Consider the following 26,152-nt stretch of genomic DNA (forward strand, 5'->3'; position numbering starts at 1 on the left):
GGTTTCTGGGAAGGGTGGACCGATACCCAAGGAAGGACTACAAATCCCAGCAAGCAGTTCGTGGCGTGAGGGCGCAGGAGGAGGAGCTCAGAGCCGTTGGGCCCCGCGGAGCCAGGTACCTTTTTTGGCGGGACGTAGAGGGCGAGTGTCCTTACCCCCACGGGAGGGCTTGGGCTCTTCCATCTAAGTCCGCGAGCCCCGCGGCGGGCCACACTATTAAACGGAATGCGGAGTGGATAGGGGAGCGAGGCCTGGGTGCCCGGTCCCAGGCTTGTCCCCTGTCCTGTCTCTGTCAGCCCCAAGTCCAGGGCTAGAGTTGGAGCCTGTGGAACAAGTCGGATCCTGGGGACTGAATCCCTCTGCCCAGACTCAGGGGAAGTGGCGATTCTGCTTATGCTTCATGTTACCCTCATCCCTGGGTTTCGCAGCTGGCAATCCTGGCTTGGAAGGCAGGAGACCTAGATCCACTCATTCCTTGTTGGGAATAGAAATAGCAAGGACTTTGGAGGACTAGGGCCGTCCAGCACATGTTTTCTAAGTGCCTCTGGGCCTTGCGCTGGGGGACCCAGCGGTGAACAAGTCCCTGCCTTCATGGAGTGCCCATTCTACTGTGTATGGGTAGATGGGAAGGTGCAGTAATGAATGCTTGTAATGCATTTGAAGTAATGCTTTGTAGAGCTGAAGAAAGGTTGATTGGGGAGGGGGTGGTGGTGGTAATATTTTAGACAAGGTGGGCCCCAGGGCGACACTTAACCCTAGACCTGAGTGAATGGTAGCCGTTCAAACAGGAAAACGTTGGTGCAAAGGCCTTGAGGCTGTTCTATCCTGGGGTGTTTGAGGGGGAAAAAAGTAGAGTGGACTATGAAGTAGGCCCAGGTCAGCTCATATCTGGCCTTGTAACCCGTGGTAAAAAGTCTTAGTTTTTTCTAATTGCACTAGGAAGCCAATGAAGGGTTTTAAGCTGCGGTGTGACATGATCTAATTTACATTTTAATGTCATCATTTCTGGCTGCTCTGGAGAACAGACTGAAGAGGGGAAGTTGCTGTGGTGGGTCAATTGAGGCAGGGTGGTAATTTAGATTAGGGTGTGGATTAGAGTAGTGATCAGATTTGGGATGTATTTTTGGAGGTGGGACAAACAGAACAAGCTGACAGATGCATGTAAGGGCTTACAGGAAAGGACTCAAGAATGGCATCAAAGTTTTGACCTCAGCAACTTAAAATCAACAGGATGATCTTAAGTTCTGTTTGGCCACATTAAGTTTGAGCTGCCCCTTAGGCATCAAATGGAGGGGTCCAGAGGCTAATTGGGATTTGGATCTGGAGTTCAGAGGAGAGGCCTGAGCCAGAGATAAAAGTCATTGACGTACGTGTGGCATTGAAAACCAGGGACTGGATTCGAGACCTGGATCTGCCTCTGACTTGTAAAAGCAACAGTAATGCCTTGTTTGGGGACTGGTAGGAAAAACGTGAAATGCTCTATATCCACCATGCGGTTATTTTCTATTTGCAAAGCGTCCTGGTAGCCCTTTCGGGCAGGAAGTTGTGAAGCTTCTGGGAAAGAATACTTATATCTTGCTGATAACTTCCCAGATGAGGAGTTCAGAGGAGGGAGGAATTATTTTAGGTGAGATGGGTAGGGAAGACCACAGGGAGTTAAGGTGGGACTTGTTTTATTTTTTTGCCTTTTTAGTTCATTCTCATTTTGGAGCAACAATTTTTTAAAAATCTAATTTTCTTTAGGCCATCGATTTCAACTTAGAAATTATTATTCTATACATAAATCTAGAAAAATTAGAAAAATGACCTTAACTTTCCCTTTGATTAATGTTTGAACTCAACTTGAACAAACTAAATTCCTTTAAACATTCAGCCCTATCTTCAGCTCAGTTACATTCCCTTACACATTTAAGTCCACTTATACATTTAATATATTTGATTTTCTTTTTAAGTACTTCAGATATATAACCTAACAAGCATAATTTCCCCAGAATACTTAAACAGTTACTAGAAAATCTAATAAATTAACCTTATAAATGTAATAAATTTTAATACTTTTCAATACTTTTAACAAACTTAGTCAAATTCTGTTTTGTCAACTTGTTCTCAGTCGGGGGATTCAAAAAATACAGGCTCCATCTCTGACAAGAAATTAGGATGTGGCGGGCACCCTTAGTAGTTTTTATAGCACCTCAGTGATTTTAACGTGCAGCCAGTGTTTCCAACCATTGCTGACCCCTCAACTTAGAATCACAAGTTTCATATCAATTACTGACAGATACTTTATCAATTACCTAACTACATATTTTAACTTTTATACTTTAAACTGGAATCACAGTGCTTTTCTGTTATATACTCAACATGTCAAATTCTTTTCAATGTGATACTTTTAAGCACCAGGTAGACACTGATTATTAATAATCTTAGGACGGGAACATTAGTACAATAATTGATTTAGTCTACTACCTCTGTTTTCAATTTTAAGCTTTCCTGGAGTGTGACAGGATGCTTAGCCAGTAAGAAAACACTTTTATCCACTCTAACAAATTGTGCTTAGCATTCTCATCAAGTCAGGGTTACCATTTCAGCTTACTGAGGTGGTTCATAGTCTGACCAGTTTCTGACTGGGACACAGATTTGTGGGCTGTGTCTACCCAGAGTGATTGCCTTCAGCAAAGGCTGCCTTTGGGATGCAGGGGATGAAGAGGTCAATAACAGTGGAAGCTCAGTTCTCCAGGCTTTTATTTCTTGGGGGTACCTACTGGGGGTGGCTAGAGTCCCTGGTTAAAATGCAAATTTCTGAGCCCCTCTCCAGATCTGCTGAGCCAGAATTCCTGAGGATCTGATTCAGGAGACTTCATTTTTAATAAGCTCCTCACCAGGAGCAATGGAAAATTTTGAGGAGTTGTTTTGAGAGGGTTGATCTGATGCTGCCAAGGGTGGGCTGAACTAAGGAGGCTGGTCCAGATGTGAAGGGGTGAGACCTGACTTGAGCAGTGGTAACAGAGAGTCACATGGTATTTGGAGCCCAGACTTGGTGGTGGGGAGAGAAGGGAAAGGCAGAGGTGTTTATATGAGTCAGGGTATATGGTTCAAGAGCCTCTTTCAGACTATTTTTGCCTTTCCTATTTGGAAACTCTGGCCTCTTGGGACCTCTAACTATCTGGTGAGAAACTGTCTCCATCCTGAAGCTCCTGGAGCCCAGATTTGGGTTCAGCTGACCTTCACTGGGCCAGGTCCACTTGGAATCAGGGCTTGTCCTATCAACCGTCAGCCTGGACTGAGGAAAATGTTTACGCTAGATCCCTTTCAACACCACCCCCGGCCGGTTCATCCAGGTGAACCGGGTCACTGGAACCATCCATGGCAGCCTCCTAAGGGAGAAGGAATAGGGTTTATCCCTGCCTGACAAATTTCCCACTTTTTTGAAGGGAATTTTGGGGGAAAATTTTAAAACTGTACACGCCAAAAGTAGAAACTTAGAAAAACAGAAAAACACAAAATGAAAAAAAAAAAATCCCGCACATCGTAATTTTATTCTCTAGACATAACTACAGTAAGTATTTTGTGTCTTCTCCAGTCTTTGTGTGTGTGTCTGTGTGTATGTGTGTGTTGAGGCAGGAAGTTCTTTCTCCTTAAAAAAGTGGTATCATGTTGTACATACTGTTGTGACAATGAGTCATTTTTCATTTACAATATGGGATGAACATTTTGTCCCTGTAGGGAATTGTTCCCTTTGACTGATTCTTCTTTAACTGAAGTATAGTTGATGTATTACTTTGACTTGATTTTTTTTTTTTTTTTTTTTTTTGCGGTATGCGGGCCTCTCACTGTTGTGGCCTCTCCCATTGTGGAGCACAGGCTCTGGACACGCAGGCTCAGCGGCCATGGCTCACGGGCCCAGCCTCCCCGCGGCATGTGGGATCTTCCTGGACTGGGGCACGAACCTGTGTCCCCTGCATCGGCAGGCGGACTCTCAACCACTGCGCCACCAGGGAAACCTGACTTGATTTTTAATGGCACCATTGAATAGGTTGGCTCACACCCTACTCTTGCTCCTTGCCAGTTGTGGGCTCCCTCTACCCAAAGTTATTTTTAGGGTAAAATGAGGATGGTAGGCTTTGTACATCATCATTGAACCCCTTCCCCCTCTCTACACAGGACCCTGAGCGGTCTGCCTGGCATGTGGTGAGCAATGGATAACTGTCAGCTCTTTTTACTCTTGGACATTTGGAGTTTGGTTTCAGGACAAGCTACATTGCAGTGCTCACCTTGGTACCTAGATCTTCGAGATGATCTCTGATCATTTCCTTGGAGGAAGTCCCTGTTGGATGCAGGCGCCCCTCTTTGGGACCCCCGGCACAGAGCTTGTTACCTATGACTGTTACTGGGGGCACATCTGTCGGCTACCCATCCCCAGCACATACTCAGCTCACGTTCTCGTGAGAGCATGGACTCTGTGTCATGAAGCGTGAACCCCAGTCTGGCATAGAGGAAGTGCTCAGTGTGTTTGGCTGGTGAATGAATGACTGAAAAGGGAACCATGGAACTTTAGGGTTGTGCATATGCAAGTGGGAGGGGGGCCCTCCTTTGACTTGACTCAGGAGAGTTTTGCATTGTGGGGCACTTTGTACCTGTGGCCATCACAAATTATAAAGTGATTTAGCTTCTCCATTCATTTATTTCACTGTATTAGTTAGCTGTTGCTGCATAACAAATTACCCTAGAATTTAGTGACTTACCACAACAAACATTATCTGATACGGTTTCCGATGGTTGGGAATTTCGGAGTGGCGTAGCTGGGTGGTTCTGGCTCAGAGTCTCCCACAAGGCTGCTGTCAAGCTGTCAGCCAGGGCTGCCCTCCTCTGAAGGCTTGACTGGGGCTGGACGGTCTGCTTCCAAGCCCACTCACTTGGCTGTTAGCAGGAGGTCTCAGTTCCTTGCCATGTGGGCCTCCCTACTGGGCTGCTCACAGTATGGTAGCTGGCTTCCCCCCAGAACAAGTGATCAGAGAAAGGGAGACACCAGGATGGAAGCCACGTTGTCTTATAACCTGATCTTGGGGGTGACATACCATCCCTCGGCTCTCTTCTCTTAGTCACAGAGACCAACCCTGATACGCTTTGGAACGGGAGGCACAAAGTGCAGACACCAGGAGGTGGGGTCATTGGGTGCCACAGAGGCTGGCTGCCACGTCCACAGATGTGCATTAAGCAGCACTGGCTTGCCAGTCACTCTGCCAAGCACCTAGCATGCATGATTCAATCCTCACAGTACTCCTGTGAAAAGTACTATTACCCCCGACTTCCAGATGAGGCTCAGGGGTAGGTAGTTTGACGAGAGTATCACAGCCCGCGAATGGCAGGGTTGGGATTCAGGCCTGGGTGGATGGCTATACAGTAAGGGCTGACTTGTGTGGCCTGTGTGACTTCAGGCAAACTCCCTCCTTCTCTGTTCCTCAGTCTGTCATCTCCCCCCTTAGACCAGCATTTCTGCAAGTATGGTCTGTGGACTCTGCATCAGGGCCTCCTTAGACCCTACCCCTGTCCCAGACCTGCTGAGTTAAGAAATCGCTGTGGGTGGAGTCCCCACTGCCTTATATTGCTGAGAGTGGATGATATACTTTACTTTAAGAAGTGAACACGTTTATAAAGCAGAAACTAACACACCATTGTAAAGCAATTATACTCCAATAAAGATGTAAAAAAAAAAAAGTGAACACGTGAATAAGGTCAGGATGAGAAAGCTTCGTGGTTGCTACAAAACCCTGGGACATCTGAGGGAGACCCTTAACATATCAGGGCTCCTATCAGGGGAGACATCTGGATCTTCTTGGCACTTCTGTTGGAGCTGGGTCCTGAGCAGGCAGTCTGCAGGCCACCTGCAGGGGCCGGGTCCGATGCCGCCAACTCCAGACGGCGGGCATATGTGGCGCTGGGACATTGCCATGCTCCTAGTGGGCGTGCAGTAAAGCCATCCTCTGGCTGCGGTTTGCTGTTCACCTGGGGTCTGGTGGTGCCATAATTAGAAGAAATGACAGGTAAGCTCGAGGGCAGCATGTGGTGAGCACAAGTCCTGTATAATTTAAGCATGCATCCCAGCCCCTGGCCACGGCTGAGCTGTTGACTGATTTTAGCCTTGTGCCAAAGCCAGCTCTGTACCTGAGACGCACGTGATGAAAGCAACCAAGAATATCAGTGAAGCACAGATGTCTGCCTTGAGCCAGCCTCACGGTGGAGTGGTGGGGTGGGGAGAGAATGGGTCCCTGGTCAGCCAGGCCCCAGTGTGAATGCTGGCTCCGGTGTGCCTTGGCACGCCTGGTGAGGGCTCCACAGGAGGTGCACGGGGGCCCTCAGCACCACTGGCCCACCCGCAGCACTCAGGTTGATGAGAAATCTTCCTTATCAGTGTCTCTCCCGGTCGTGGCTTTGAGCAAAATAGGAGTGAGAGTTTCTGAACCTGTTTCCTCATCTGCGAAGTGGATGCCTTGATATCTACTCCGAGGGTCTGTGAGGATTAAATAAGAGAATGCCTAGCACACAGGAGTCAAATCTGATTCTCCTTTCTTCCTTCTTCTACCCCACAGCGTCTCAACTCGTTGGTCATCTTTTCCTTGAGCCCGGAGGCCTGCAGTCAGGTGCCGTGGGCTCGCCGGGTGTGGTCTAAGTCGGTAGTGGGGGCCCTGCTGGAGACAGAAGCCCTGCGGGGAGGGTGGGGGTGGCAGAGACCTGCTTTTGGGGGCCTTACATGTCTCTCTTCTCGTCCCCGTCCTCGTCCCCAGATTCAGGCTTGTGGAGAAGAGGGTCGGTGAGCGAAGGGCGGGAGGCCTTGGGTTCCACAGGTGGCTCCCTCGCTTATTCCACCAGCAGTTCTGCATTTGATCCTCTCTTCCGGGTGGTGCAGTTGGACAGACAGACAGAACCCTCTGCCCTCGTGGAGCCTGTATTCTAGTGGGGAGGCAGCTCTTGTGACAGTAAATCAGTGTGTGAGACGAGCTATGGAAAACAGCAGGTGGTGAGGGGGCAGACGTGTTTGCTGCTGTGACTTTGGCTGCAATTTTAAATCAACTGGTCAGGACGTGCTGGGGGTAGGAGGGGAGTGAGCCTCCCAGGGGATGATGGCAACAGCAGTAACGGCCTCCATTCTCTGTGGTGGTAAATTCACAGCAGCAGCGGGGTCCCTGTTTTATAGCTAAGGACAGACTCTGGGAGATGAAATAACTTTCTAGTGGTGGAGCTAGAATTTGAACCCAGGCCTGTGTGACCTCAGAGGGTGGTCCCACTAGCATTGCCCTCTGCCCCGTGCCCATGAGGAGCCACCCTGTCACCTGGCGAAGCTCCAGGGAGCCAGCAGATGCTGTCGCCACCGTGGACCTGGTCTCTGGGAGTGGGTGGGTGGCACTGCCTGTGTTCCTGGTGAGGGAGTCGGGCCGGATGGTCCTGTGTTCCGGACAGGACCTCGCTCACACACTGCAGAGCGCGCCAGCCTCAGAGGACGAGGATGAATCACAGCAGAGAGGGCCAGCTTAGTCAGCACCCCATGCTGGTGTCTGGGTGCCGTAGAGATGTCCGGCTGTCCCCATTCCCCTTTCCCTGACCTCCCACTCAGGGCTGCCAAGTGCGGTGGTGCAGGTTGTGCCTTGTGCAAGGACGCCTGGCTACGAGGTGAGGCAGAGTGAAATACACTCTGCTTGCCAAGTTGTGTGTCTGGCCCGGTGCTGTGTCTGTCCAGAGGATTCTGCAGCCGCATCTTTTGCTAATGTGCGCCGGGGCACTGGAGCGGGAGAGAGTTGGGTCAGGAGCTCTAGAACTTCACACCTGGATGATGCCTGGGTGAGGTCACCCTGCTGGAGGCCAGCTCCTAACCAGGGACAGGGCCTCTGCCTCCATGGGGTCAGGCCTGTGAAGGAGGCAGGAAGTGCTGGCCCCTCTAAAGCCGCTCTGCTCCCTTGACACCGTTCCTGGGCATTGGGGGCTCTGCAGAGCTGCTGTGCAGGCAGAGGTCTTAGCCTGCCAAAGGGGCTGAGGTTCAGTCCCACCCCTGCCTTGTGCTGTGTGCTTTGGACAACTCAGTTCCCTTTACTGGCCTCCCTTGCCTCATCTGTAATATGGAATAGCTGACCACAGAGGTCACTTGGGCACTGATATCCTGTTCCTTGTTCTGAGTCTCAGTTTTCTGAAATACAGGCTTTTGGAGGCTAATAATAATGATGGTGATGATGGCCAATGTTTCTGGAGGGCCTCCTGTGGGCCAGGCTCTGTGCTAAGTGACACACGTGTGTGTGTGTGCCCTTAGAGATCACCTGGTCTAGCTGTCTGCCTCCCACTTCACATGTGGGGAAACCGAGGCCTAGAGAGGGCAAGAGCCACATCCTCACCTGGCAGAGCTGGGACTAGACACAAAGTCCATTGACCCGTCCTGGACGGCTGAGCACTTCCCCTGTGCCAGATGAGGGGTGGCCAGGGTGGGCAGAGGGAGGCACGGGTGGGCAGCGCTGCCACGATGGCCCTCAGCTGAGGCTGGTGTGCCCCCCATGGTTTGTGCATGTGAGAGAGAGGGGAAAACACAAATACACACGCTCACACAGGCACACACAGCCCAGCCCCGAGGGGCTCATCATTTGAATCGGTGTTGCTGGGCAGGTTGGGAGAGGGGCATGCGATCTTCATTTCCTGGTGGTTTGGTTGGAGACCTGCTTTGCCCTTCCTGGATGTGTGATCTGGGGCACCTCACAGCACCTCTCTGGGCCTCAGTTTCCTCAATCGTAAATGAGGTTGTAATACATACCTCTTGGGGTTTAAAGGGGCCACATGGTCCTGGGGGTATAGTGAGTAAAGGAAAGCTGTCATCAGTATGATTTGTTAGGAGGCGACTTTCATAAGTGATTAGGAGTGTGGGCTCTAGAGCCATCCTGCCTGTGTCCTAAGTCCAGCTCGGCTGCTTTCTAGCAGCATGATCTTGGCTAAGTCACTTCACTTCTTGGAGCCTCAGTTCCCTCATCTGAAACCTCACAGGTTGTCCTGAGGATTAAGTGAGATGATGGATTATAAAGCTTTTAGCCCAGTGCTGGCACATAGTAGGTGCTTAGTGCATCAAATATTACATAACATTTATTGTACACTTGCTTAATGCCAGACATTATTAGTGTCATTTGTATTGCTGTTACTCTTTTATTAATAATTCATTTGGATTCAAACTTCTGTGTGCTGCTCCCTAAGCAATCAGCCAACCCGTTGGACCCACCGCCCCATATTCCTACAGTGAAAGTAGAGGCCTGGAGAGGTCCAGGGTCACACAGCTAGCTTCCCAGTGCCCTGTGTGGTTTTGCCTAGCTAAGTCTGCCGCAGAGCCACTGTTCCTTATCAGTCTCCTGGAGGAACGCCCCTCCCACTGGCCCTCCCGTCCCCTCCCCTTTATGCTCCAGAGCCAGTGGCTCCTCTGAGCTTCAGCCTTCATGAATGGCTTAGTTAAGCACTCGGCCGTTAAACGTTCATCTCTTACAATTTCAGTCCAATTCCTATAAGTTTATTGGCAAGACGGGGTGTATTAGAGCTGCCAAATTTAATATATCAAGTCCGCGTGTCTGGGATGCGGTTTCTCAGCAGTAATGGGAGAAGAGAGGTTTTATACATTTTCATTTTGAATGACTGTTCGTGATCCCATTACAGCCCTTGACTTAATGGCTGCTGTCTCTGCCGCAGGAGCGGCTTCCTCCATCCCTCGCCTGGCTGCCTGGACTGTCCAGGGGCTTATTTGTCTCTGTGTCTCTCCCCGTTCTCTTCTTCCCAACATGTATTCCCCCATCTCTCTGCTCTGTGGGTCAGGTCTCAGCTTTAACTTTACTAGCCAGATTCTGAGAGTCTGGGGCTTTTGCCGCTGGCCTGGGCTGCTACCTCGTGACCTTGGGGAAGTCACTTTTCTTCCTCCTCTTGGCCTCAGGAACCTGCTCTGGGAAATGAGGGGTCAGACTATAGGACCTGAAAGGTGAGAGGCTATTCTGGGCTCAGCCTTTGCAGATCCCACCTGGTGGCCCTGAGTGAACCCATTTGTCCTCTGGTCTTGTGACACCAAACGGGGACCCAAGGGCTGGCCTTGAGTCATGGCTGCAGATCTCCTGGGTCAGGAGTGGCAGCTGTGGTCACCAGGACTGAGGGGTCTTAAGTATCTGAAGACCCTGAAACGTTCTCATTTCCCTCTGTGATTGCCACCTAAGTGTTTAGCTGGTCTCCTTGCGAAGCTGTGTGCATTTCTCCCTGAGCCCTCTGGCTTCTCTAAGCCTTAAGCTGGCTGTGGAAGGGAGGACACCAGCAGCGGGATTTTAGGGCACCTGGGTTTGCCTTCTGCTTACCAGCTGTGTGACCTTGGGCAAATCGCTTCCTCTCTGTGAACCCCAGTTGTCCCATAAGGAAAATGGGAATTAACTCATTGTTGAATAACAAATATTTGGTTGCCTACTCTGTACCGTGCACCACTTTGGGGGCTGGGGCTTTGTAAATTTTATGTAGAAAAATAAAGTGTGAGTGTCCTAAAAACAACAACAACAACAAAAACACAAAAATATCCCAGCCCACATGGATTTATATTCCTGTTGAAGGAAAGAAAAATATAATAAACATAACAAGTAACTTATTACTTCAAAGGTGATAAAAGTGAAGCAGGGAATGGGGAAAGCTAAGTGGAGGGTTCTGCAATTTTAAATAAAGTGGTCATGGGAGATTACTGAGAAGGTAGTATTTGCGCAAAGATCGAAGGAGTCAAGTGAGCAAGCGGGGCAGGTATGCGGGGGGAGCATCCCGGCAGAGGGAACAGCAGGTGCAAACAGCGGGAGGTGGGCGTGTGCCTGGCGTGTGCCTGGCACGTGTGAGGAGCAGAGAGGGGGTGCTGTGCGGCCAGCATGGAGGAACAGGAGAGGGGACGTCAGAGGTGGTGGGGGGTGCTGTCCAGAGTGGGTGAGGTGGTGGTTCTCCAGCCTGGCTGCAGACAAGAATTCCCTGGGGCGCATTAAAACATGCTGATGCCCAGGCCTCACCCACTGTGTTTCTGCTTTAACCGACCTGGGGTGGAAGCTGGGTGTCAGAACTGTTAAAAGACCCCACTGGAATGAGGCCTCTCAGGCCATAAGCATCTGCCCGGGTAGCCCCTCATGGGCTGTTGCGGAGTTCATACGAGCTGGTGTGGGTAAGTAGAGCCTTCCTGACGTGGCGCAGGCCTGGCCCCCGGGCGTGCTCAGGCAGGGTGGTGGCATTTCCTCTGCGCTCTGACCCAGCGCCCTGCGACTTCCCAGGCAGCAGCAGCACCTGGCGGGGGTGACCATGGGGAAGCGTTACTTCTGCGACTACTGCGACCGCTCCTTCCAGGACAACCTCCACAACCGCAAGAAGCACCTGAACGGGCTGCAGCACCTCAAGGCCAAGAAGCTCTGGTACGACATGTTCCGAGGTGGGTGTTGCCGGCCTGGCGGCCGGGCTGATGAAGCCCTATTCTCCAGTCTTTCTTATCATCAGACAGGGAAACGCTGCGGGCCAGTGACAGTGCTGGTCTGGGCTCTTTGAGGAGCAAAAGAGAGGAGGCCTGGGTTGCTGGCCCCTGGGGCAGATGGGCCCTCAGAAGGGCAGGTGGAAGGCGAGCTCCTTTCCCTGCAATCCTGAGTGAGGGCTCCGTTCTCTGACGCCTTGCCAGGCTCTGGGGACACTGTGGCCACGAAGAAGGCCTCTCTAAGGAGCTCTAAGGAGCTAATGTCTGGGCCCACAGCTGAAAGGTAGGGAAAAGCCAGTGCTCCATCCTGGGCAGAGGGCAAAGTGCCAGCTGCTCTCGGAGCCAAAGAGAGGATGAGAAGGAGCATGGTAGGGACCACGGCTGGCCACAGGGCCGGGGCCAGATCATGCAGGCCTGCGGAGGCCACGGTAAGGGGGATGGGCAGAGGGCAGCCTTTGAAGGGCTGTGGGCAATAGCCACCACGACCAGAGCTACGTTTGATGGCGATGGCCGACTGCTGCCTGAGCAGGGGGCGCAGTAAATGGCTGTCGAATGACTGAGCTGCTTCTGGGAAAGGCTTATGAGGCAAAGGAATTAAGGCCATAAGCACCTGGCACAGGGCCTGGCACCCAGGAGCATTGGCTGGAGGGGAGCTGCTGCTGCTCTGCTGTCTTTAGCCACACTGAGCCGTAGTGAGAGAGGCGCCAGGAGCTGGACAAATGGAGGGGGACTGTGGCAGTGGGGTGGGGTGACCAGGAGCTTCTGGAATGAGCCGGGGCAGGGCCGGTGCTCCATGAGCTGGGGAGCAGGATTCCAGGACAGGGCCCAGAGGCTGGAAGGAAGGAGCTGAGTCCCAGCAGCTCAGAAGGGGAGACAGAGAGTTCCCTGGTCTGTGACTCAGATTCAGGTCACTCACATTTTATTGAGTGCCTGCTGTATGCCAGGTGCCTTCCATGGTCTGTCATTTGCTTTTCTCAGTAACTCTGTAAGGCAGCAGATCTAAACCCTTTGAGTTAGGATCACCTAGAGACCTTAAAATAAAAAACACTGATCCCCTGACCCCCATCCCCAGAGGCAGGTTTGGGTGAGGGAGGGTGGCCAAGCCACTATGGTTGCAAGGGGCTGGGAGTGGGGGCAGAGGGGAATTCAGGGGCGGAGGGGTCTCCCAGGTGCCTCAGAGGCCTCTGAACCTGGTGTCAGGCAGAGGCTCCCTGTACCCCAAATCCAGTAGGGGCTGCGATCTGGCGTGGTGCTAGGCCTCAAGGTTATCTTGGTGTTTGTTCCTAGTCCCAGACTTTCAGCCAAGAACCCTGGCCCCGTGGGTACAGGTTGATTGGAAGAGGGCTATAGAAAAGATGAAACAGTGGGTGCCACGAGCCCCTTCTCAGGGTTCCCAGCGTTCGCTCACATCCCCAGCCATATCCAGTCCTTAAAACAGCACTTCGAGGGAAGCTGGGCAGGCAAGGGAGCCCCACTTACAGGTGGTGACTTAGAAATCCAGAGCAGTGGATCACCTCACCCTGGTCCCCAAGCTGACATATGAGCTCTTTCCCCTTCCTTGGGAGGCTTCCCCAGGGCTCCAGCTCACCTGCACAACCACACAGCACAGTCTCTGCAAGGGCACAGGGTACCCTGCCTCAGCTAGGACTCGAGACCTGCTCTGCTCCCGGCTTCATGGCCTTGAACAAGTCCCTTAACCCTCAGAGGGCTGATGATCCATCTGCCTTGGTCAGGACAGGCATGGGCCCTGGAGCTGGGCTGCCTGATGTCAGTCCCAACGTGTCACTCACTAGCACTGTAGCCCTAACTTTGCCATGTGTAAAACAGCTGTAATAGCCATACCCCCCCTCCCAGGGATGTGACGGGGCTCAGTAATCTCCTGATGACTGTATGGCACGTAAGGACTTACTAAGTAAGAACGATGCTTATGGGTCCACAGAAGGATTGGCCTTGTACCCTTTATCTCATGGCTCATTCATTCGGCCAACACTTGGTGAGCGCTTAGCGTGTCCTTGGCTCCCAGAGAGGCTCTGAAGACTTAAAGGTGAATAAAACAGGGCCCCTCTCCTGTGTAACCTCACACCCCATTACAACAGTGTGTTCTGGGTGGAACCCCTGTCCCACCCAGGCCTCCAAGCCCTGCTGACCTGTCCCTCCAAGCTCCAGCCACACTGACCACCACAAGTACCGTCCCCTCTGCAGGCATGCCTTTCCTGCTGTCCTCCCCACCCCAGACAGTCCTCCAGGACGCCCTCTTCAACTCCTGGGCCAGGTCAGGTCATTTGGCTGCGTGCTGGCTGTTTACCCCGTTTATATCCACATGGATTAGTGTGACTATTGGAGTGGAAGGAAGGACCAGGTCTGACTTGTTCTCCACTAAATCCTCATCCTGGCGCAGCGCCTGGCACACAGGACGCGCTCAGTAAATGTTTGTTAGATGAATATCTCAGTGAACAAGCAAACAAACCCAGGGCAGCAGGGCAGCTGTTGGCTTGGGGAGCTGAAGCGAGAAGGACCAATAGGGTCAGATCATGAGGAGCCTTGAACGCCAGGCGGAGGAGCAGGGCCTGTGGCTGGGGGTTCTCAGTCCTGGGTGCACTTCAGAATCACTAAGGAGCTTTTAGCAATTCTCATGCCCTCCCCTTAGATGAATTACAACAGAACCTGAGAAAGATGGGCTTGGGCTGTGTATACTTTAAAAGCTGCCTAGTGATTCGCCGTGTGGCTGGAGTTGAGAACCACCAGCCAGATGCTGGGCAGCCTGGAACTCTTCTCCCATACTGAGTTACCCCACCAGGGCCCCTTGTCTAAGACTCAGACTCAGCCCCATTTCCAGTTTAGCTGTCCTACCCCAGTGGGGCCCTGGGCAATGTCCACACGCCCTCCACCAGCCCTCCTCCCCAGGGAAAGCCTCTGGCACCAGCTGGGTGGGCTGAGTCTGACAAGTCCAGTGCTGACCCTCTCCCCACGCTGCTGGCCCACCCACGCTCCTGCAGGCCGCCCCGGGAGTAAGTCCTCTGATAGCTAACTCTCGACCCCAGCAGGCCAGCCCTGAGGAAGTGAGGAGCCTCCCTCAGAGTCGGCTACTCACCAGCCACCAGGAAATCAGCAACCACACAGGAAAGGGTGGGGGCTTGAGATGCACAGGCCAGGGTTCAGACCTGGCACTGCCACTTCTTATGTGTGTGCCCCCTTTCCCTGTGTGAACCTCAGTTTTTCCGTCTGCAAAATGGGGATGTTCATGTAAATGGTGGGTTTATGAGGAGGAAATGGAGTCAGAACTGCTCCTGTTTGTTGAGCAGCCACTCCAGAGGCTCTCAGCCCTGGCTGCACATTAGCATCACCCGGGGACCATGATGCTGAAGCCGTTCCCAGCCCCACTTTCCCACAATTCTAATGTGGGACCTCCTCTGCCCTGTGCTCTCTCCATCCGTTATCTTATTAAATGTTGACAGCAGCCCTACCAGGTGAGAATTTTCCTCCCATTTTACATATGGGGAAACTGAGACTTAGAGTTCATCTACCAGTCAGGGCTCGTTAATGAGGAGCCCACCTAACCCCTCACTCCATTTGGACGTGGCCTGGAGAGTATTCGATTGGAAATGCTTGTTACCTGCTCCAGCTGGAAAGTCTGACTTGAGGGCTAAGTAGGAATTTAGTGGTGAGGACTCCATCTTGGAGTAACCAGCAGAGATGTGTTTGACTTCCGAATAAATTTAGGAAAGAAACAAGAAAGTGTAACAGAAAATCTAAACAAAGAAGAGCAGAGGACCCAGGGGGCTCTTAGAGTGAAGGTCAGAAACACCAGGGGAACTATTTTGACTCGGTGACTTTGGAATCCAGTGAAAAGCAATAGCTAACACCATGAAATGAAGCATAGAAGTCAGAAGTCAGGTGGGATAAGGCTTCCAACAGCCATTAGACTTCTGAGGTGGAGGTCATGGTGACATTTGGTGGATGTGGTCCTGTGTACCTGGACTCAGTAGCCCATGGTCTTTCCTTTACCCCAGCAGCCTCTAGAAAAGGCAGCAGATGGACGGGGAAAGTGCACAGCTCAGACCTGGCCTCTCCTTCCTCCAGGGCGACATGAGGGCCTCTGAGTCAGGGCACCTTCCTCACTTGTCTCACTCACTTACAGATTTTGACTGATTGATTCCTTGCCCACCAAGGAGCATACAAGATTTAAACTGTACCTATATGATGAAAGTAAAAGTAGGAAAAATCGGAGGAAACCGGGGTTAAGGTTCATATCCAGAAAGATTGCCAGGAAGTCCTGTTGAGGCCAGTGGCTAGTGTGAGAGGGGAACAGAGGGAGGTGGGGTACAGCCTTGGCCATGGAGCGATGCCTGGGCCCTGGGGTTTACTGGTGGGCTTTTTAGGTTTTTATTTTGAAATAATTAGAGAGTCTCAGGAAGTTGCAAAGACAGTACAGAGAAGTCTTCTTCTGGTACCAAGACTTCAAAAAAAAACACTTCCCAATATGATCTACTGTGCAAAGTTGAGAGTCTCTGACCTCAAACCTGGCCCTGGCCTTTGGCTGGGTCTAGGTGGGGTGGGTGGGGCTGAGGTCACCTGAAGCTCGGATCCCTCTGCCCAGCATCCCTACCTGTGGTCATCCCCTCTTACACTTCTCCGTGGATGAGGACCTCTTTCCTTCCCTGATCTCAGTGGTAGGAAGTGCCTGTGTTCAGCTAAAGTCTGAACCCAGATCCTCTCTCCTCGCAGATGCAGCTGCCATCTTGCTGGATGAGCAGAACAAGCGGCCCTGCAGGAAGTTTCTACTGACAGGTAAAGTGTTCTACTCCGTTCAGGTCCCCCTAGGGACCAGCGTGCCCTGTCTGGTCTGCTTGGTCTTCTGCACAGGCTCCCCCCACCCTCCCGCCTGAGCCCGCTTTGTGGCCTTGGTGTGTCAGCTGACTTGACACAGTCAACAGGGGCCTTGCCAGGGGTTGTGCCTTATGACATCCAGGGCTTGGTCCTCAGCTCTTCAGACCTAGAATGTGATTTTATCAGCTTACCCAGAACAAGCAAGGGCTGGGAGATTGCAAGTAAATCCAGGAGATACTAATAGGTGTAATAGACTGGCTGATTAAGTTAGCCTGGGAGCCTGACCTCCACTGTGCCCGACCTCCACTGTGCCCTCCCTCCCAGCAGGCAGGGCTGGAGACAGGAACAGGCCTGACAATGCCGAGAAGCTCCAGGGTTAGAACAAAGGACGCTGGGTGTTGATTTCACTGCTCAGTACGCAGCTAATAAAGATGCATATAGTTCAAAGAGACAAAAACCTCAGTAAGTGAAGGAGCCAAAGGCAGATGAAAAGAAGGGTAGGAAAAATAAGACAAGGCCAGAAGAATGCTTAGTCTCCTCCATGCTTGCCTTGAGGTCCTGTATACTCTAAGGGTTTGGCCTTGAGTTTCCTAGCAGCCAAGGCAAAGAGGAAAGCCATGATGATTAACATGGTGTAAAAGGGAGCTTAGCACCAAGGAGAGGTACTGCTGTTGGCCTAGGAGAGCGGGGTGAATGGCTGTGCTCCCCTCAGGAGACCATGCTGCCCCTAGAATGGGCACCAGGCCTGCGAATCAGGGGCTGCCATTCCCCATGGGCTGCACCTTGATGCGAACACGCTGCTGGTAGGCAAGGCTGTCTTAGGACACCTCTAGTCTCCTATTATTATGACTTTTTAAATTTATTTATTTATTTATTTTTGGCTGCTTTGGGTCTTTGTTGCTGTGTGCGGGCTTTCTCTAGTTGCGGCGAGCAGGGGCTACTCTTTCATTGTGGTGCGCAGGCTTCTCACTGCAGTGGCTTCTCTTGTTGCGGAGCACAGAGAGGCTCGCGGGCTTCAGTAGTTGTGGCACACGGGCTCTAGAGCACAGGCTCAGTAGTTGTGGTGCACAGGATTAGTTGCTCTGCGGCATGTGGGATCTTCCCAGACCAGGGCTTGAACCCATGTCCCCTGCGTTGGCAGGCGGATTCTTAACCACTGCACCACCAGGGAAGCCCTATTTTTTTTAATAATTTTTATTGGAGTGTAGTTGATTTACAGTGTTGTGTTAGTCCAGGTGTACAGCAAAGTGAATCAGTTACACATATACATATATCCACTCTTTTTTTTTTTTTTTAGATTCTTTTCCCATATAGGCCATTACAGAGTATTGAGTAGACTTCCCTGTGCTATACAGCAGGTTCTTATTAGTTATCTATTTTATATATAGTAGTGTGGATATGTCAGTCCCAATCTCCCAATTTATCCCTCCTCCCCCTAGTCTCCTGTTATTTTGAGAAACATTTTGGTCTCCCCAGTTGAGATTTGGAAAGCCAACCTGGACTTTGGTACCTCCTTGACAAAGCTGCCATTAAAGCCTTTCTGGGGCACAGTCCAGCTACTTGTGCTCTCCTCCCCCCCCACCCCCTGCCATGGGCAGGGGGCACCAAGGCGGGGGTGTGAGGAAGCAGAACCCTCTCAGGGACCCACCCATAGGTAGTCGGGGCTACGGGCCAGGGCAAGGGGAGGTAACAGGAGACAAGCCTGCAGAGGCTTATGGAACCCAATCATGAAAGGCTTCAGTGGACTTTGGTCCCCGGCCAGGGAAGGGCTGTGAGCAGGGCCTAGTGGACCAGACAGGCCATGCTGGCTGCTCTTATGGCTGGGCCAGAGAGAGTCCAGCTTCTTCCTCAGGGCTGGAGTTGCTACTCCTTAGTCCCTAACACCCTGCCCCTAAAACTCTGGTGGCCCCTCATCAGGCTGCCCTTCAGCTCAATGGTAGGAGTCCATCCCGGGCAGCAAGTGACTCTCTCCTCCTGTTGCAGGCCAGTGCGACTTTGGCTCCAACTGCAGATTTTCCCACATGTCAGAGCGAGACCTGCAGGACCTGAGTATGCAGGTGGAGGGTGCGTTTCACTGGGACCCTGGGCTGGGCAGGGGTGGGTGCTGGGGGGATGTAGGGGAATGCTGCCCTGTGTCTCCCCCCTTCCCCCTCTTCTGTGGCTGCCATGTGGGGTAGGCTGAGGGCTATCCAGGGCATCAGGAACTGCTTTCAAACCACCCCAGGCATGAGTGGGGAAGGAGCCAGGGAGCTCCCATCCATGTGCCTGGCTGGGTTTAAAGTGACACGCATGGCTTCCTGTCCAGGAGTCCCGAGGGTGTGCCTCAGCCCCACCTGGGCCCTGCTAGCCTGGCATTCATTCATGTACACCCACCCTCCCTTCCTCAATCAGGCAACGTGTTTGGAGCCCCTATTCGGCCCCTGGCAGATCCCCCACTGCGCTCTGGGGACAAGGGGATAAAGAGAGCACCTTCCCTGCCCTCAGGATGCTCAGGCCTGGGGACTACAGGGAAGGGCAAGTTCAGCTTCCCTCTGGAAACTGGCATGTCTGCCTTTGGGAAATTCACTTCCTACTGCTCCAATTAGAGATAAGGAAATTCCCACTTAGATGGTCTTTATCAATCTTCGCATGCAGCCCCTCACTGAATGGATGGAGAAACTGAGCCTTATGTGAGCCCCCATCCAGTGCGGCTCCTCTGTCCACGTGGCCTCGGGCAGCCAGCGAGCGTCTGGGGTGGCCTGGCCTTCACCCTCATCCACCAATAGGCCTCACTCCCCTCCGACCAGTCAGACCCTGTGGGCAGTGCCCTGCCCTGGGGATCTGATGACAGTGTAGCAGCAGCCCTGCCACAAACACAGGTTTCTAGGAGCTTTCCCAGGGTGGAAGTGAGGCCTTATGGGCCAGGCCAGCGAGTCCTGGTGACAGCTGTATGTCCAGCTCTTCCAGCCATGGTCTCTCAGAGCCTTTGGCTCGTGGTGGGAGAGCGCAGGCTTTGCCCTGTTCTGCAGCCCACACTGCCTCCCTGACCCCAGGTTTGGACCCCTCCTGAGGACCAGGCTCTCAACTGTCCTGTGTCCAACTCCAAAAAGCTTCGGAGGCAGCCAGTGTTTTGCCTTCACTTCATGGGGAAGCAGAGTGAGGCCCAGAGGGGCTACCTGGGGAGGTGGCTGCAGGATGGGGACAGGCCAGAGGACCTGCTCCTGGCCTCCCAGCCCGTGCCTACCCCCCCGCCTCTGGAAGGTTCCAGCTGCTTTGTGAGAGTGTGGGGTTCAGATGGGGGTGAGTATGCCCTTCAGTTGCCTGTCTCTCTATCCCCACAGAGGAGAGGTGGGCCAGGGAGTGGCCACTAGACGTCACCGAGCTCCCTGAGGTCCACGTGGAGGACTGGCTGGAGAAGAGAGCCCAGCAGCTGAGCTCGGCCCCAAGCAGCAGGTACAGGCCCTGTGGGTCCACTTCTCCCATGCCCTCCAGTTGCAAGACCCCAGCCAGCTTGCCCTTGTCTCTACGAACTTCCCAGGGACCAGACACAGGTGCCCCCAAAGGACTCCTCAGGTGGGGGCCACATCGGGAGCTCTTGGGTCCCCAAGCCCTGGCCAGAGGCTGAAGGGCACTTGCCTGAAGGTTCCTGGCCTAGGCCTCATCCCCCTGCCTTAGTGGAGTCTGCAGTGGCTGAAGGGGGCAGGTGGCCAAGCCAGCTTGACTCCACATTACCAAGTCCATTGCCAGAGGGAGAGGCCTGACTGTGGTTACTGAGGCCCCAGAAAGCCAGTCACCGCACTGTCCCCTCTAGGCCCTGCCAGATAGGCATGGTTGCTCCGACCCTGCAGAAGGGGAAGTGAGGCTCATGGGATGATGTGACTTGTCCAAGGGCACACAGCTCGGAGCAGGCACAGCTGGGATTGCACAGGCATGTGACAGGCTCTTTGTCATTGTCCCACTGCCTCCTCGAGGAGGGGGCTGGGGTGGGGCTGGCCCAGCTGCTGCCTGGGCCCAGCACTCAGGACGCTCATAAGTGGACAGGGTGCGCTTTACCCCTTGTATGGGGAGCACCCTGGGTCAGGAGCCCACAGGTGTGTGCTGTGTGCCGTCCCAGGTTCTCCTCTTCAAGGTCACAGCCAAGACCAAAGCCAGGGCTCCTGGGGTCTTCTACCAGGTATTGAAAGAGAGAGAAGGGAGGAAAAGGGCTAAAGGATGTGCCTGTGACCTGCCTGACTTGGTAAAGTCACCCCGTGCTGGGCTGCCTCCTTTCCTGTCCTGCACTGGGACCCGGTGGCCTCATGGGACAGCAGCCTGGCTGGGACAGTCTGTGGGAGAGGTGAGGTTTCCCTTGAGGCTCCGCCAGGAGATGAGGGCCAAGCTTCTTGCCTTCTCCGTGCCTCAGTGAGGAGAGCTTGTTAAGCTATTTTAAAATTAACTTTAATTGTTTTTAAATCTGTGCCCAGTTTGTCCTCCGACCTTGAAAATATATAGTACAGTCATGACTCCTGTGTTGGAATGTGACATCCCTTCCGTCTGGTCCTGTCAGAAGTGGTTGTGATCTTGGTAGTGTGGGCACCTCCCTCGGGACTGGTCCAGGGACCCATGTCCTGCACCCCAGCTCGGGGCTGAGGCCACTCAGAGAACTCTGGGGGCTTCCCCGCTCCCCCACTCCCTGGACCCAGCTGCCTCCCTGCTCCGCCACCACAGTTCCTCTGCTGGGAGTGAGCCCCAGAGGCCTGGGCACCCCCTGGGCTTGTGCCGAGGGCTCAGGGAGACCCTGTGGCTGGGCTGAGGGGGCGTGGGGGTGGGTAGAGATGGGTGCCCTGAAGTCCCTTCCTAGGGATAGATGTGTCCCTGTGCTCTCTAAGGCAGCGTGCCTGTGACCATGAGACTCAGAGGACTAGGGCACAAGATGGAGAAACTGAGGCTGAATGACGGGCCCAGAGTCGCAGGAAGAGTGGTGACCACGTGATAATCAGGTGTGTTGGTGCTGTGGTGTGCCCGGCACTCAGCCCCAGCCTTTAGGGGGGTTGGTGCCCCCGGTTTGTAGCTGAGGAATCTCTTCCCCTCCAGGAGGTTGTGACTGCCTTGGTCACACACCTACTACCCTTAGCAGCACTCAGCTGTCACTTGAGAGAGAGCTTAGGTCCCTGCCCTGGCTTTGGACCCTGGGCCACTTCTGTTACCAGGTCTAGGGCTGGCCAAGGGCCAGTGCAGTGGTTGGCCACTGCAGCCGGAAGTCTGCAGTGGTAGTGGCAGTAGCCGGCTGCTGGGATGGCAGTGACTGGAATAGAGCTTGCCGCTGGGGACCACCCTAGGCTGAACCCTATCCCCTGGGCTCCTCTCCCGCTGACCACCCAACCTGGCCCCTTCCAGGGGACCTGCTTTTCCACTTGTTCTCTGTGCCTTTGCACAAGTCCACCTGCCTCCTGAGGGCTTGGGGCCAAAATGAATTACTCTCTGGGCAGAGCAGGCCAGTCCAGCCTTGAGAAAAGGAGGTCGTTAGGAGGGAGGTGACCATTTATCATTGCTTTTGCCATCACAGCCTCGGTCTTCCTCAGCCCTCTCCCCTCAGGTTGGTCTCATGAAAAATGATACCCACCCCCTGCAGCCCACAGGCTTTGGGCTCTGCCCTTGCGTCCCTGGCCCCCACTCCGCGGGGTCAGGGGGGTGGATTGCAGCCAGGAGGCTGCCTCTCTCTGTTCCCTGAGTCTACCATCAAGGCAGCCCTGTGGCAACAGTGCCCTCTCTGCCCTTCACCCACCCTGGCTCTCCTAGACGTCACGGCAGCCCTTCCTGGTCTCCTACCTGCCTCTGCTCCTCCAGTCCATCCTCCACACAACAGCCCCAACCAGCTTCTAGAACACTCCCTGGCCCCGGCCCTGCTGAAACCCTCCTGGGCTTCCTCCCCGTCGGGGGGACCCGGACTCCACAGCCCAGTTTGCAGGGCCCCGGAGAACTTCCCTGCCGCCTCCACGGCCCTTGAGGGTCACCTTCTCACCTCTCCCATCTGGCCTCTTTGTCAGTCCCGCCGGACGCCTGGCAGCTGGTTAGGTGTGGTGGGGCGTTTCTGATTTGCGGGCACCTTGTGCACACTATTTCCTCTGCCTGGAACTGCCCCACCACCACCACGTCTGCCTGGCAAAGTCAGACTCATCCTTCAGGCTTTAGCTGAGACATCTCCCCTTTCTCCCCTTCCACCCCCGGGCCTCCCGCTCACGGCCCTGAGCTCACACTGTCATCAGCCTGGTGCAGACCCAGGACATGTTGGCTGCATGAGAGAGCATTTGGGGGAGCAGGGTCCCGGCCTGCAGGACTATTCCTGAGTATTAGTGCCGTGGGCGCCTCGTGGGGACGGGTCTGGTGGCCCCTCTTCCTCTCTGGGTGTCTGTGTCCTCCCCCCAGGACACAGGGCAGAGATGGCTGCCTGGCCCACCTGGGGCCACCCAGACCCGAGGGCTCTGACCTCACAGGCTGAGCGGAGCCCTCAAGGTGAGCCAGGCTAACCATCCTTGTAAAGGGGAGATGGAGGCTCAATGGGGCCCCAGCCTGGTGCATTGTCCCACCCCTCACCCCCCCACCCCCCCACACCCTCCCCGTGCCCCAGCAGACCGACCCTGAGGCACCTGCTGGGAGCAGACAGTAGGGGGAGGGAGGGGCCAGCCTCAGGTGAGCAGGCTGATCCCTGCGAGGCCAGTGCTCGCCCCTGCTTTCCACTGTTGGCTCTTCAGGTTGTGACTTTATCCGTCTTAATCTTCCCCTTTGCACCCCTCTCAGGGCTGGTGCTACTGTTCTGGCCCAGGTGCCTCCCTAAGACTCTCTCCTTCTAATTAGGACCATAGCTGGGGACAGGTGAAAGAGAGCTGCCCTGTCCCTGTGACGGGGCAGACAGGCCAAGAGAGAAGCCACGAGCACAGTCCTACGCACCTGTGTCCCCGTCTGCTCCGTGCAGACTGGAGGGGTGTGCTCCAAGGCCTCAGGGCCCGCATGTCTGAGGCCCGGGGAACGCACCCTTCTCCTGGCGGGAGGCCTCAGCTGCCCGGGAGTCTGACCCGTGTCCTAGAGGAAGGGCCTGAGGCTCACAAGAAGGGGCTCCCCGATGGATCACACCCTCTCAGGAGAACTGCGGTCACCCCAGCCCCACGGGGAGCCGGGGCTTGGCTGGCAGCTGGGGCTCTCCCTTCCAGCAACTGCGGAGCCTCCTCCATTCCCACCCTTCTCTGCGCCTGGTGGAGTTTATAAAATCTCCCCGGCACCATAAATCATGCTGGGAGCCGCTTTCTGTGCTTTCCAGTGGGCAGCAGGCTGCCGAGCAGGGATTCCCCTGTCCTCGCGCCACGGGAGGCCCCAGAGGCTGCACCGGGGCTGCCTGAAGCCCTTGCTCTGGGTCCGACAGCAGGTCAGGCCCAGGAGGGGTGGCTGGTTGAGGCTTCAAACCTCTCAGTGGGCCTGGGACGCTCCCGTCCTGCAGAGGCCTGGCCACTGGGCCCCTGAGCCTGCCAGGGCCTCACCTTCACTGAAAGTGGGACCTGGGGGTGGGCTGGGCTGGGCTGGGGGCAGAAGCATGAGGGGCCAACATCTGGGGCCCACGTGTAGGTGGCATTCCGGCCTCTCACCCCCCATTCTAGACTGTGTCGCTTGGGCCCGTGACTGATTCCATGCACCTCAGTTGCCTCATCTATAAAATGGGGTTCAGTAAGGATTCTTGAGGTTCCTCTCGGCTGTGCTGTCTGGCGCAGAGTAGTATCCAGGCAGTAACAGCGCTCAGCATGGCTGTTTGTCATCAGCAAGCATTTACTGGGTGGCTCCCTGTGCCAGGCCCGGCTCTGGGCACTGCGGGAGCAGATGGACGCCACCCCATCCCCTGGTCTCTCCCACTTGGAGAGCTCCAGTCCTACAGGGGCGACGTGAGCTCCCAAGTGAGTTCAAGGTAGCCTGAGGGGCAGAGCAGCCCTGGAGCGGCAGTCTGAGTGGGGGTCGAGTCCAGAAGGATCGGAATGTGGAGCAGTTGGTGGGGAGGCTGCCTGTGCGCCTCAGCGGCTCCCTTAGGACAGGGCCACCCCGGGCTGAGCACACAGGGTGGGTGCTTCAGATAGGCCCCGGGCCTTAGGAGGTGGCTCCTGGGGCGGTGGACCTTAAGGGGAAGGGGAGTAAGTAGCATGAGAAATAAGGCTTTTAAAAAATTTTTAGACAATATTTTTTTCTCATTTCAAAGGCTTGCGTGCTTGAAAAACTTTCTTGAAAAGTATAAAGAAGTAAAAAAAAATCACCCATAATTGCACCGCTCAGATAGAACCACTGTTAACATTTTGCTGTGTCTTCCAGGTTTTTTTTTATGCATTTATATATGCTATATATCTTTAAACAAAAATAGTATCATGCTATATACATTATTTTATAAGCTGCTTTTTCTCCCTACTCACACGGTATTATACATCATGACACCTTTCCTCGTCAGTGCATATAAGTTTGCCTTAATTCTCACGCAGGCTGCATAGCATTCTCTGCTGTGGACGTGCATATATATTTAATTAGTCCCCCAGAGGTGGACACTTAGGTTATTTCCATTTCTTATAGCTCAGTCTCTGCCCACAGCCCCCCTATTTCCTTGCGCTCAATCCTAGAGGTGAGGTGGCTGGCTCAAAGGGTCTGCGTGTTTCTGAGACTCTGCCTTCCAGAAAGGTGATACAGGCAGCTGCCCCTGCCCACAGCTGGGGTGGTGGGGAGGGTGAACTGGAGGGGGGTGCCCCCGCCTGGGCCTGAGCTGTGCTCCACACTAATTCTCTGTTCTTTTCTTTCCCTCTAGGGCTGAACCCATCAGAGCCACCATCTTCCAGTACCCGGTGGGCTGGCCACCAGTCCAGGAGCTTCCTCCATCCCTGCGGGCACCCCCGCCTGGGGGCTGGCCCCTGCAGCCCAGCGTCCAGTGGGGCTGAGTCCCTTATCCCTGCCTAGTCAGCCCTCCAATCAGCCACAATAAAGATAAGGGCTTGTACGGGGGAACCCAGGCCCCCTCCTGCTGCACCCCATGGAGCATCTGAAACTAAAGACCGGACCTGGCCTGGCCTCTCTGAGGCCTAAGTGTCCTCCCCAACCAGGTGCAGCCCTGATCCTGGCTCTGAGCCAGGCAGCTCCACCACCCCCACCCCAACGGGACATCTTGAGAAGACTTCCTTCCAGATGTTTATAAAGAAGGTCCGCCACCACCATCGTGCGGCTGTTCTTGCCCCTTGCCTGGCGCCCTCAGCTCCGTGCTCTGGCCCTGGGTCAGATGATGGGCAGGGCTGGAGTGAGGTGAGGTCCTCTCCAGGGTGACCGGTGCCTGCTGCCCTTCTCCCTTGAGAGCCGGCAGAGGCTCAGCACAGCCGGGCAGCGGGCAGCCAGCGTGGCTGTGACTCGCCCAGGCGTGCAGTAGCCCCAGATCTGGGGAGGAGAGCTGAGCACTCAGTCTGCCGTCCTGGCCCCCACATCAGCCCGTGCTGAGCTGCTGCCCAACCGTGAGATGGCACAGCTGGGGCAGGGATGGGAGCCGGGTCTCCAGCCTGGATGGTGTGGAGAAGTGGGCGACCCAGGAGGACGGGCCCTGAGCTTGGGAGAGTGGCCTGGCTGAACTTCCTGGCACTGACACCAGGGGTGGCTTCTGCCCTGGAGGAGCCCCCCAGTCGGTAGGGAGACCACATAGGTTGCTCAGGGGATTCGCAGCCTCTGGGCCCCAACTCTGCTTCCTGCCTCCACTGCACTCCACTGTGCTGGGGTGCTCGTGGGCAATGTGGCCCTCAGGTCACTGGGCCTCTGGTGGGGGGCCCAATGGATGAGGTGGCAGCTGGCACCTCAGATGCTCCATCTTCTGTGAGCTTCTGCCCTGCCTAA

General features: G+C 54.3%; 1 protein-coding gene across 1 annotated transcript; it reads left to right on the top strand.

Annotated features, from left to right (window-relative positions):
- On the top strand, positions 1-25,491 carry ZMAT5 (zinc finger matrin-type 5). The gene is made up of 6 exons (XM_027124353.1): positions 1-115; positions 11,286-11,440; positions 16,202-16,264; positions 18,287-18,367; positions 19,624-19,735; positions 25,089-25,491. Exons 2-6 carry the CDS (start codon positions 11,314-11,316, stop codon positions 25,216-25,218), a joined length of 513 nt encoding a protein of 170 aa, XP_026980154.1. The 5' UTR covers positions 1-115; positions 11,286-11,313; the 3' UTR covers positions 25,219-25,491.
- The last annotated feature ends 661 nt before the right edge of the window (positions 25,492-26,152 follow it).

This window comes from Aethalodelphis obliquidens, unplaced genomic scaffold (assembly GCF_003676395.1).
Source record: "Aethalodelphis obliquidens isolate GAN/ISIS:26980383/991018 unplaced genomic scaffold, ASM367639v1 scaffold28, whole genome shotgun sequence".
In the NCBI taxonomy this organism is placed as follows: Eukaryota; Metazoa; Chordata; class Mammalia; order Artiodactyla; family Delphinidae; genus Aethalodelphis; species Aethalodelphis obliquidens.